This window comes from Poecilia latipinna, unplaced genomic scaffold (assembly GCF_001443285.1).
Source record: "Poecilia latipinna isolate Pla-1442-1.1 unplaced genomic scaffold, P_latipinna-1.0 Scaffold561, whole genome shotgun sequence".
Classification (NCBI taxonomy): domain Eukaryota; kingdom Metazoa; phylum Chordata; class Actinopteri; order Cyprinodontiformes; family Poeciliidae; genus Poecilia; species Poecilia latipinna.
This window is the reverse complement of record NW_015113177.1, coordinates 141541-154139: the sequence shown is the minus strand read 5'-3', so window position 1 is coordinate 154139 and position 12599 is coordinate 141541. Positions and strand designations below refer to the sequence as shown.

The following is a 12599-nucleotide window of genomic DNA, read 5'->3' as shown; positions in this document are numbered from 1 at the left end:
AGGCTTAGGGCTGCAATTCAGTGCAACAACAAGAAACAATATGCAGATTATTTAATAATCTGGTGAAGTTTTATTACTAAAAAGCACATGACAGACTGCATTTAATTATATTTTAAATAGATTAATATTTGTTTCTGGTGTCTTGGAACAAAATTGTCAAAATTTTGGGGTATACAAACATCATATTATAGAGTTTAGTGTCAAACATTTTTCTGATGAAACATTTTGCAATAACAATAAAGGTATAATAATAGCCGATCTCTAGTGTGAATGCAGTAAAAATTTAAGTATGAGGTCAAATGCAAGAATAATGCATAATTTAATACAGACTATCTCATCCCTCATCCATGCAACTCCTTATAAAACAGATTGTTGTTTCAGTAGTAACAAAGTTACTTCCATTAAATATGATGGATGTGAAATTATATGGATTAGACAGAAATCCTTTTAGCACAGATATCGGCATCACAAACAATGTTTGATGGGAACTGTGTATTTTTGCCTTACCTGTATACTGCTCTGTGGGTCTGATCTTTCTCTTCCCCATTTATGATACAAGAATATAAACCAAAGGACTCAGCACCTTCAATCACAAAAAAGAAATCAGAAATATGAGGACAACTGAGATAAAAATAAGACTTTACAGATTGCAGTGCCAGTTTTTATTAGGCCTATTGTGCAACTAAAAAAAATCCAATTAAAGTACAATCAGGTCACTTTTAAGCACAGACGGATCATTAAGGGTCCATAAATCACACTTTAATGGGATGTGAAACTGATGAGTTTGTGTATTTCTACCTACATTCCCTTGAGATTACTTGCTTTATTCTGCACTGGGTAGATTAACTGCGGTGGTTCTAAAAGGTTTCAAAAATGCTCATAATACACAGGACAGTAAACAAACACCACAGTACAGTAGAGATGGCATAGAAACATTAGAAACACAAAGCCCATCTGAGAAATAGATGCTTTCCATGCACTCATTGAAGAAATGGTTTCACAAAGAAGCAAATCATTGGCAAAAGATGTTTCCCTTATGGTGTTATGTTGACTAGAAAATCTAAAGCTTTGGTTGCTGAGATCTACCAGAATATTCATATATGGTTTAAATTTAAACCATAACCGATTTTATGTAAGTGTTCAATAGTGCATTTAAGGGAATCCAGTTTAAATGGATCCCCTTAAATGTGGATCAGCACAAATTATTTCTGAAGGTGTTGAATCGTGTTATGTGATGTCTTTGATTTAATTATAACTTAATATTATTAAAAAAAAACTGTACTATACTCTTTATAAGAAGATAGAAAAATATTGCTTTCAACTTGCACAGTAAGCATTTAACTGGAAGAAATCAGTTTCACTATAGTTGGGTTGAATAAGATTTTAGGAAAATAAAATATACATATTTTAGAGATTACATATTTTGAATTCCAGCCAGGTAAAGTAAAGTGAAATCTTTTAAACATTGTAGCCCTATTTGAACAAAGATTTGTCAGGGATGTTATGGAAAAGATTTTGTCTTAGTGAGGCAACTTTATGTTAAAGAGGTTAAACAACCAAAAAAAAAAAAAACACATGCAGCTTTATGAAGACTGGAAAACAAAGATAACTGTTCAACATATTACCGATTTAAATAATCCAGAAGAAAAAAATGATCCCTATTCCTCTAGAGATCCATTCCAAGCTTTAAGACAAAACTAAACACTAAAAGCAGTGAAGATTATGAAAATCTATAATCTTCACTTATAGCATGAGAACATACAGTGTTCTCATGCTGTATGAAAACACTCAGAATCCTAAGTACTCATACAAGGCATTACTCAATTCAAAAATACCTTATCAATTCTGAAGAGAAATTAAACTATAATCAAACGATTGCTATAAGTCTAGAATATTATGTTTCCAGCTTAACTAGGCAAAATGGTCAAATTATTATTTGGGAATCGGCTTCATATTAGGGGGTGAGATCTCTAATGGAGGTTATGCACATGTTTTTTTTTTTTTGTTTCTCATGTATATTGTAAGTAAATTAAAATAAGGTCAAATATTATCTATTTTGTTTATTATTGTTTAGTATCTTTCAGCTTATAAACTGTACAAAGGTAGCTTAGGAGGGACTTACTAGAAGAGCGAGAGCGACCGTTCATGAAGACATTAAGGAACTTCTTGGAGAAATGCAGATCTTCCTCCGGTGTTGAGTCTTCAGAGAGGCAAGCTGTGGCTTCCCTCTGCGCTGCTCCGGTCTGTTGGTTTTGTTCCTCGTCTTCATCTTCCTCGTACTCCTCCCCGATGGCCGACTCATATGGAGAGGAGACGCAGTTATCGTAGACTGTGGCTGAGTCACTGTCGTCGCTGTAGCCTTGGTAACACTGTCTGAGACTGACAAGCTCCAGCTGAGCGTGTTCGTCCACCACTAGTGTGTATTTCACCGAGTCATATGTTAGGCTGCTGGCTTCGGAGCTCAAGGTAGTCCTTAGTATGGCAGGTTTACTGCCACCACCATCTCCACTTCCTGCTGTCTTTTTCATCTTCCTGTCCATCATTATTCTGTCTACATCCTCATCCTCACCACAGTAGCTGTCATCGGTGGCGTCCACATATTCTACTGATGAGCCAGCCCTCAGCATGGCCCCTGCTCCTGTCCCCTTCAGGCTGAGGTCTAGTGCGACAGAGCCGTGTGCTGAAACAGACATGTTGGGTGGTGTGATGAGAGATTCTACACAGGAAGCATAGGAAGGTGGAGGGACGTAGAGCTCGTCCTCCTCAAAAATGGAGGGGTTGGTCCGGTCTGGGAGGGGCTGATAAGGAGGAGGTCCCTCTGTGTCAGAGCTTATGGACATGCGCCCTTGCTCAGTCTGCTGCGAGAGAAAAGGTCGGTCCTGAACATTGGGGGGTTCCAACGGGTCCGCTGATCGTTGCACTGGAGTCAGATAAATCTCCTCTGTGGGTTCCAGATGAACATCCGCCTGGTGGCGAATCTTTTCTCGGTGGCCCGAGCTGTCCGTCTTACCCGTTGGGTACAGAGGAGCGGGTGTGTAGTTCTGTGGTGGTGGAGGTTGTGGTGGTTTCTCCTGCAGCTTGGAGCGAGTTGCAGCCCCTGAGCTTGAGCTATGCGAGTGCCCCGAGGTGTGGCTGTGTCTGCAGGGGGCGTCAGTGGAGGTTCCTCTGTCTTTGGTCTGCGCGGCCCCACCCTGCACCTTGTCCTCGTCGCTCAGACAGCTGTGCTCTCGTGGAGGTGTGAGGTCACCTACAGGAAGAAAGGATGCAAACAAGGCCATGCAGACAGCCACACAGACAAACACGGAGGCACACAGGCACACACAAAGGCCAGGCACACAAACAAAGTAAGTACACATGATGCAGACATGCAGACAGGAAAGACAACAGAACGCAGAGCCACGGAGACAAATGGACATGGCAGCGAATGCACAGACAAAAGAAAATCCAAAGCAGAACGAGAGACAAGTAGAAATGGTTAGGTAATGTTAGGATTACACAGATAAATCCCCCTTACTCATCAAATTCAGAGCTAGGATAAGGTGCCTGCTGCGTTATGTCACATGTTACGTCATAATCCATCGGCAGTAAATCAAAGCATTATGTTATCATCCTATCTTTCATACAGTATTGAACTGTGGTGAGACAGCTCCTCCTGCTCTTTTCTTAAAATAAAATAGAAATGCATCCACACAGAGAGCATAAAGGTGATCTGGTCAGACAAAACAAAAATTCCACTTTTTGGTCTACATGCAAAATGCTATGTTTGGCAAAAACCAATACATGGTGTCTGCCACATTATGCTAAGAGGATGCTTTTCTCCAGCACTTGGGAAGTACATCTTCCCAAAAACAATAAATAATAATGGGTCTAATCTGGAGAAAAAAAAATATTCATGAGCATTTAAAAAGCACATATAAATCTATATTTAATGTCATATGATCTCTCCTTGGTGTACTGACAGAAGAAATCCTGTCCAATTTCATAAGGCTGTTTAAGCATCAGCTCAGGGCTGTTTCAAAAGGAAATATGATGAAAACAGTGAAAAAGTAACAAATCGCTTCATCTTCTAATAATAACAAAACCCACAGACTAACAACACTAAGCAAAAATCTAACTTAACACTCGCCAACATGTATTTATAAGACAAAATGTATCTAAACACTTCTTTAGCTTTTTACAGATTTGATTATTGCTAGTGGGAAGAGCTTTGAATAATGAGAATGATCAAAGTGCATCAAAGAAGGCTTCACATCAATATTATAATGTACCGGTATTTTTTATTTTTTTTTTGCAGTTTGGGCAACAGCTCCTTCCAGCAGTTGGCGCCCCAGACGACAGGCTATAAGGCTAATACCATGAGTAGCTCTGACTATATCCACAGGAAAAGAGAGGTTTTTTTTCCTTTGCGTTTCAAAATAGTACATTTAGCACAGAATAGATTCCTATTGCCAAATGTCTGCAGTGAGTTTTTTTCATCTCCACAATATCTGTAGTGAAAAAGACTCACTGCAGACATTGTGAGAGCAAAGGGCTTTGAACATTTTTGTAATAATGCAATGTGACGGCTTCCTGAGTTTTAAGCTACGTAAAAAAACAAAAAACAAAAAGAAAACTTTGCTTTCCTTCAGCTAACTCCACTCACCATTGCACAAATCCAAGCTACTAAAGATGCAAACACAGCCTGACAAACTAAATTAAAATTACACAAAGTCCTCTCCACAGTTGAAGGAAACTTTAACTAAAACAACTTTACTCAGAAGCAAGCTTTGTACATTTACAACATTTAATGTTCTTGTCTAAAGAACCAGTAAAATGAAAGCTCACCTGTTTTAAGAGGGGAGGACGAGCCTGAAACTTTTTCCTGCCAGCTGTATTTCTTTCCGAATGAGTTGTTGTTTAATGTGTCCTGAAAAAAGAGGAAGGGAAAGGACTGGTGAGAGGAAAAGATGGATACTGAGGTGAACTTGGAGAGAACGTCAAAAAGGAACCATGTTCCAAAGTTCGAGATGCCAGTACATAGTCGACGACTTTTGTGAGAGCATTACATGCACGGACACACACACACACACACACACAATGACTCAAATGAATGAGTGGGGATTTCTTTTGTCCGTGCTTCGTGGCATGCATTTAAAGGGACACAACCTTTTATAAAAGATCCTGGGAGCACACAGTTCATTCACACAGAGCTGTGGTTAACTCAGTTTGAATCAGACGTTACAATCTTACCTCTTCACGAATTATAACAGCATTGTTAAGGTATCATTTCAATAACAATATCATTTTACATCAGTGATGACTAAATAGTTAATGGTAAAGAAAGCATCATAGCTGAGGCGCATTATCTGTACTTTTCTCATCTTGTAACAATAAATGCAGGAAAAAAAAAATCTCAACTAATAAAAACCCCAATCCTGCATGAGGCTTAGGTGTAAACTGTAGTTTATTTAGAAATCTGAAACTCAAACCCATACTGACTAGGTTGAGCCTTCATGACTGTGGTGTTGGAAACTAGCTTTAGCCTATCTATGAGGAGTGGGAAGGGTGGAAATGGAGGAGTTTTTTTTTTTTTTTTTACAGTTTATCTGTCGCATGTTACACTGTCATTATATAGTAACAGTTTCCACAAAAATTTAATAAACACATATTGTTTATAAAAATTACCTACAGCTTTAATTCATGTACACAATATGAGACATTTCCATATTACAAATAACACACAGTGCTGAAAACTTTAAAAACATATACTCAATAGGAAAAGACTTTGAATATGGTGTGGTAAAATACACATCACCATGAGCTTCAGCCCTACTGTTACAGCAATGGAGCTCAATTAAATAAAATTGCACAGACAGAAGAAGGTGATCAGAATGACTGAAAATCAGCAGTAATGATCTTTGTGACAGAATATATCCTAAGTGGAAAAAAGCAAAGTTTCATAATGGACAACATGAATGCTTTAAAAACTATCACAAAAGATCATACACCAGACTGCTGTTTAAAATCAGCTTTTCATATCAGACACATTCAAACACTATGTCTGGGTTTAAAAAAATTAAATTTAATTTCCAGTTATAGAAAAACACCAGATAGAAGGAGAAGTGGAAACTCCTGTGACGGCAGTGTGTCCCAAATTAGATGCTGTCCTCCTCTTCTACCCACCCACCACACATGAGTCATCGTTCCTCTACGTTTACCAGGCGGAAACTCAACTGTTGCTGTGGTAACGAGAGAATCAGCAGGTGGGAGACTGCACCCATAGATCTGGGAAGATACAGATTTTACCACTGTGACAAGCTGATCATGGCTGGGGAGAGTGAACCCAGAAGAGACGGTGTTAATGACTAGGATGATGTTGCTGTAATTAAACTGGATTTCACTGATGAATGTTTTCCAAGATGCCTCAGACTGTAACATTATGTCTGATGAACTTCATTGTCCTGGCATCTTCTTTTCGCACCAAATGAGCAGGTTTCTGCTCCCTAAAATTAAAGTCAAGTTTCTTTGGAGTTTCTAAATTTGGCAGGACATAAAAATTAGGATGTGGTAAGGTCAGGAGAATCATTCACTTCTCAGCTTTTTTCTGCAATGTCACCTCATGCCAATTGAACTGGTTTTGTGAGATCTGCTACAATAAACTCCGTAAAGAAGTTTGTAGATCTAGCAAATCCCTTACTAAAACATGCATGTACTTCAACATAAGTAGTGTGTCTTAACTAGATGAGTGATTAGCCTTAGACTCAGATTAACTCTGAGGAATCCTTTCTGACATGGCCGTCTGTTCCTCTGTCTTTTGGCTCACTACCCATGCAGATTTAAAAGGGAGAGTCAGAAAATACCTTCTCTGTCAACAAAAATGTGTTTTTTCTCTACTGTAGGCCAGCTTATTTACCTTATATTTAAATCTCAGTAGTCTAATGAGCTGTTGAGCTCTGCTTAGCCAAAAAAAAAAACTATTGATTGCTACAAAATTATGCACAACTAAACATATACAGTATGGTTCAGTAGTACAAATCTGCTGACCTGGAAACAGTCCTACTGTGTCTTCTGTCTCCTCTTACCCCCATTTTGTTACAGTACAATGTGAGGGAAAAGGTTGCCTGAAGAATATAAGCACTGTATCCTACTTACTCATCTTGTCTGACTTAAGCTGCTCAACATTTCACTGGTTAAGCCTCAAAAGCTGTTAGGAAAAATTAGGATCCACAGGAGGAGCCTAATTAAATAAAGAAAAAGTTGACTTATTGTGCTATGAAAAAGTATGTTTTTGTACATTATAACAGATATTATGCCAAACTAGCACTAAAGAAGCTCAAAGGAGAAAACAAATGTTTGAATATGGCTAAATACGACCTTAATTGATTCCCAGACCCCAGACAGACCGTAATAATCTGAGCAGCTGTGCTCAATGTGGCAACAAGAAGGACACAGACTCCAGCTGCTGCTGCATCGCATGCAAAATCACTTCTTCGACAGACACTGTAAGTCAGCCATAGCAAAAGAAGAATTGGTCTAACCTCTGAGCAGGATACAAAGCAACACCTGTTAAAAGATCATAGTGGTAGGAACTAATGGTGGCTGTAACAGGCTCACCATCTAAACCATCCCCATTGGTTTACTATGATGAATCAGTGATGTGAAGTCTGTCTTATCTTCATAGTGATGAATTCAATGACTACTTGAACTATTGGAAAGCTGAAATTGTTGATAAACTGATAAGGCACCTAGACGCAGATGACCTAGAAACAACTATAAGCTCAAAATGAAAGTGTAATTGGTTCATCATAGAAAAACAAAAAGAAAGCCTGGACAACCTTCCAAAATTGACTGTTCAAATCCATATTAGGAATAAAAACAATTAGCTGATTGTTAAAAGGACATTCCAAACATCTTAAAAGGCTCAGATTTTATTCCAAAAATGTTGCTAATTTGTTGCATAAAATTGTTGATTTATTTATTTTGGTCCTCTATAATCCTACCATCCAAGTGAAATGGCTAGGACTCAATGTCCCTCACATGTTGTAAAATAAACTTTTACTAAGCCATCAGAAAGCAAAACAAAGCAAAACCAGGACAATGGAAGTCATACTGACCCACTTTCAACATACACACACAATATCTGGTCGGTTCTCTCAAACAAATCATGCACAACAAATGCCTTAGGCCAAATTAAGTCATAATCACAGTCATACAGAGTGACTTGAAAACAACCAATTACATACAGTCCAGTTTGACTTTAGTTATCAATCAATGCGGTCAAGTTCAATCGACTATTCAGGTTAAAAGGTTTTTCATCTAAGGAAACCCAGCAGATTGCATTCACTTTCACCACTTATTCCTCCTGGACAAGCAAGTAGAGCCACAGGACAATTGATTGCATTATGTCTTTGATTTTGTAACAATCCTTCATACTGAGCATGAATGGAGCAACAGCTGTAAGGCCACCTTTCCTTTAATAGGAAGATGCGTCCAGAAGAACATGTGAGGAAACATCTGCAACGACCAACTGGGTGACATAACTGGGACAATGGTAACAGCTGCTTTAGTTCTTGTTAATGATGAGAAGAAGTCTCCATAGAGAACTCTTGCTTTGCACAGAAACTAGTAAATGTCAATAGAATGCCATATGGGTAGAGCCCTAAATATCAAATTATTAATTTGAACCAAATCTTAATGGCATTTGGCCCAGAGCTTAGGGTTCAATTCTGTGAATAATCTTTAACAAGTGAAAATACCATGTTTTAAATTGTTTGACCATAAACTGGTAGAAAAATCCTCTACTATCTGAGGCAAAGAATCAAATTTGATTCAGTCAAAATATCTACTGACTGACTATTTTATCAACTTCCCCTCACTAGCTCTGGGTTTGATCCGCTTTTTCCTTCAGAACTGTTCTAATTATGCATGGCATAAACTCAATAGGATATCAGAAACATTTCTCATAAATTTTGGTCAATATTGATATGATGCCACCATAGATTGGTTAAATGATGCAAATCTTGTCAAAGGTGCATTATTTGATTGAAATCTGGTACCAACTGGGACCAGCCAGTGTGCCAATAATTATAGATCCCCATCAGCACTATACCTCTACTATTAGCCTGCATCACTGATGAAGGACAACATGGGTCCATGCTGTCGTGTTGTTTACACACTCTGACACTGACATCTGAATATCTTAGCTGACTCATTGGACCATGCAATGTTTTCACATTCTGTTATTGTCCATATTTGATGGCCCTGTTCATATTATATTCATACGTTGATTTTCTTAGCCGAAACTGTATATCTTGTCTAGATATATACGGTTCTCAAGCCTAATCCTAAATGTACATTCTTGCTCAATTAATGTCAGCAAATAAGAGAAATGATTGACAGATAGAACTCAATGTTTTAATTTCCACACATAGTCGCACTATGGGCTCTATCTCACACAACCTTTTTTCCCCAAACACTAACATGTGTTTGGGAAACACTAATATGTGTTTGGGGAAAAAGATTCCCCAAACTAAAAAGATTTCCATTTTGCCCTATATTCTTTGGAAACTACCAATAAAAGTGTAAAATTTGCCCTAACTGAGCACCGTGTATAGAAAATAGCTCTTCTGTTCTCACACAGACTGACTTACTGAACAAAACCACTCACATCACGAGCTCTATTCAAGCACAAACAGAGATGGGCACCAATGGGAAAAATGTGTCTTGACAATTGAAGCCATTGTTTGGTCTAGAAAAGACATCCTGTCAGGAAACAACTGTAATGAATTCAGTGGAAATGTCAACCATTTTGTTCATCTTTTCTCAATTTTGAAAACATATTTTTTTGCTGTTTAATGGAATAAACAGACATAAGGCAGTCAAACGCATAAATAATCTTGCTTCTGACTTCCATTAGCACTGTGCTCTGTCAGAAAGTGTGCACGTGTGTGTGTGTAGATAAGATAATTCAGGCCATACCTGTGAACGAGGCACGATAGGGAAGAGGTTAAGGGTCGTAGGTCTCTTGGGTCGGTATGTATCCATGGTAACAGGTGCTCCAGAGTCCTTGGTGACTGGCACGGTTGCAACGGCGGATGCCTTCAAGGTGTCTTTATCACCGCGGTAACCGTCAGCACCGTCAATGAGTTCCAAATGCAGCATTTCTGCCTGAAACTGGCCAACTGCTCCCAGCTCCACCCTCCCCGACATGCTACTGGTTCCTCGCCTCACACGGCCCTGCAGGGATTGGAGGGAACACAGCGTCAGTCAAAAGAGAGGAAGAGAAAGTGGCACACAGACAGAGAGAGAGAGAGAGCATGTGTGCATGGGATGAGGAGATGGAGCTAACCAATTAGAGGCCGTTCTGTCTTCAGCAACAGTTTCACTGACAACAGTTGACCACCTTAAAAACAGCACATACACAACTAATTTACAGAATCCTCTTATTTAATGATAATGTTTCCCTAGAAAAATAAAGAATGAAACCTCTCTCCCCTATGTCTAATTTTTGTGAGATGTTGTTTCTTTCCTTTTTTCGTAAATCAGTGGTCATATCTGAAATTATGCTCATATTAGGCTACTTTGGTTTTAAGAGGTGCTAATACATCACAACTGATGTGTTTGGCTTAGTTGCATTCATTGGCAAGAGAAGAGGAAAAGTCTCAAACTCATCACAAAGGTGGAATAAATACATGCTAACTTTAAACAATTTATGGATTTATTCCTTTACAATATAATTTAGTTTTCCACCCATTTAAAATCCAAAGATAATTGATGCGCTTGCTTATGTTTCATCACTTTATGACCTAAAGTTATACCCACAAAACTGTCTTATGCTTCAATATTGTATGAAGGTACCAATTTGTCATAAATAATGCTTTAGCATCATCTTTCTACACATTAGATTTTGGCATAATTTGATCTTCAGCTAAGCCACGCTGCAATTTTTTTAAATTCTGTGACATTTACAGCACATGTGCAATTTCTGCAAAACTCAATAAAGTACAGTTCAAATGGAACATAAATTGCCCCAGTAACATTACTTAATCCCATAATGAATTATGAAGATGACTGCTCTGCGACAATTATGAGTCCCTCACCTCTGCATTGTGAATGCTTGAAGTGACTGCAAAAATAGTAGGACAACCTGACTTACTTTAAGCTTACCAAATCACAACATCCAACTCATATGAGCATTGTGAACAGACAGTAGGTAAAAGGGCAATGAGCCAGTTAAGTCTGCTTTACTTATCATCAATTCCCCAGTAGCTGAACACAACACACAGTAACACCAACTGTTTCTATTGGCTTTGACGTGGACTTCAGAGTCACTGTAAAGCCTATTAGTCTTGAACTCTCTCTTTCCTGCACATGCAAAGTCTAGTTGCAAAACATTAAGATAAAGAAAAAGACAACACAAAAACTTTGCAAAATATCTGAATGTATTATCTTAACTTCTGTAAATTTTCAAGTGCCCAAGTAAAATAAGTCAGATAAATCTGGATTATTTAACCAAAATGTCAACGGCATGGTGATAAAGTCAACAAAAAAAAAGATTTTTTTTTGTTTCTCAACACTGTTGGTATTCACTCAAGCATAGTAAAATAAGTTACTGACATGAAAGAAGTCAAAATCATAATCTTTATGGTTCAGTGTAAATATTACAAGAGAAATATTTTCCATTTGAACTTCAGCAGATTGGTTGTCAACATGCATCTTTACAACTGCAGGCTGTGACTAAAACCCAGCTGGTGAATGGAATGGAGGTTAATCCTCTTCCATTGGCTAAATGTTGCCTTCAAGCACATTTGCATGCAGTGAGGCGCTCATCCCAGATTTCCAAAGGTCTTTCACTTTTTGTCTTTCACCAAGGAAGAAAAAAGGCCTTTTTGTATGAGAAGAGAAAGTGGTAATGGTATGTGAAAAATCTGTAAACGTTTGATCTGATGTTGCAGCCAGAAAAAGATTATTTATACACCTCTACTGGTAAAGTCTATACTAGAGATATTAAAATGAAGTGTTAGTATTTAGTATTAACAGTCACATTTAAAATGTATATGCTGTGAAGTTATGCCATAAGTGGGTTAAAAATAATGACAAAAGCAAAGTTAGTATTTTTTTCCATCATAAATTACAACCAAGGGTTAGAATTAGTTTAAAACAGAACTTCCATAAATGTATCATAAAAAGTTAAATAAAAAATACCTGAACATAGGATGCATATGTTCTGCTATATATGACATGTCTTGCAGAACCCTCAATTCAAATATAATTGGCTGTGAAACGTTATTAATTAACTTTCAAAATATTAATTCCCCATCTAATGTGGTAAAAGAATAACTTTCTTTTTTCATTTATCTAACTTACATTTTACAATATTATCCATTCATCTGTACACTGATCTCTAAATCCACTCATCTTTTTTCAATCTACATTGCTCATCTACCCACACATCTGCACATTCATCATATCTTTCAAAGATCATTTTGTATGTAGATCTGTCAATCTGCCAGTCCATCTATCCAGCACTGTATACATACATTAAATCAGCCAACATTCATTTATTTTTTAATCAAGCATCATCTAGCAATGATCAATCCAACAACATGTCCATTTATCTA

General features: G+C 37.7%; 1 protein-coding gene across 4 annotated transcripts in view; it reads right to left on the bottom strand.

The window, feature by feature from the left end:
• LOC106953115 (C-Jun-amino-terminal kinase-interacting protein 1) overlaps nt 1-12599 on the bottom strand; it is a 62153-nt gene that overhangs the window by 12630 nt on the left and 36924 nt on the right. For all 4 annotated transcript variants that reach the window (XM_015041671.1, XM_015041670.1, XM_015041673.1 and 1 more), the window contains exons 3-6: nt 9958-10215; nt 4825-4906; nt 2123-3247; nt 508-583 (exon numbers count right to left, since the gene is read on the bottom strand). In XM_015041671.1, coding sequence (XP_014897157.1) covers nt 508-583; nt 2123-3247; nt 4825-4906; nt 9958-10215 — 1541 coding nt within the window. The remainder of the gene's footprint in view (nt 1-507; nt 584-2122; nt 3248-4824; nt 4907-9957; nt 10216-12599) is intronic.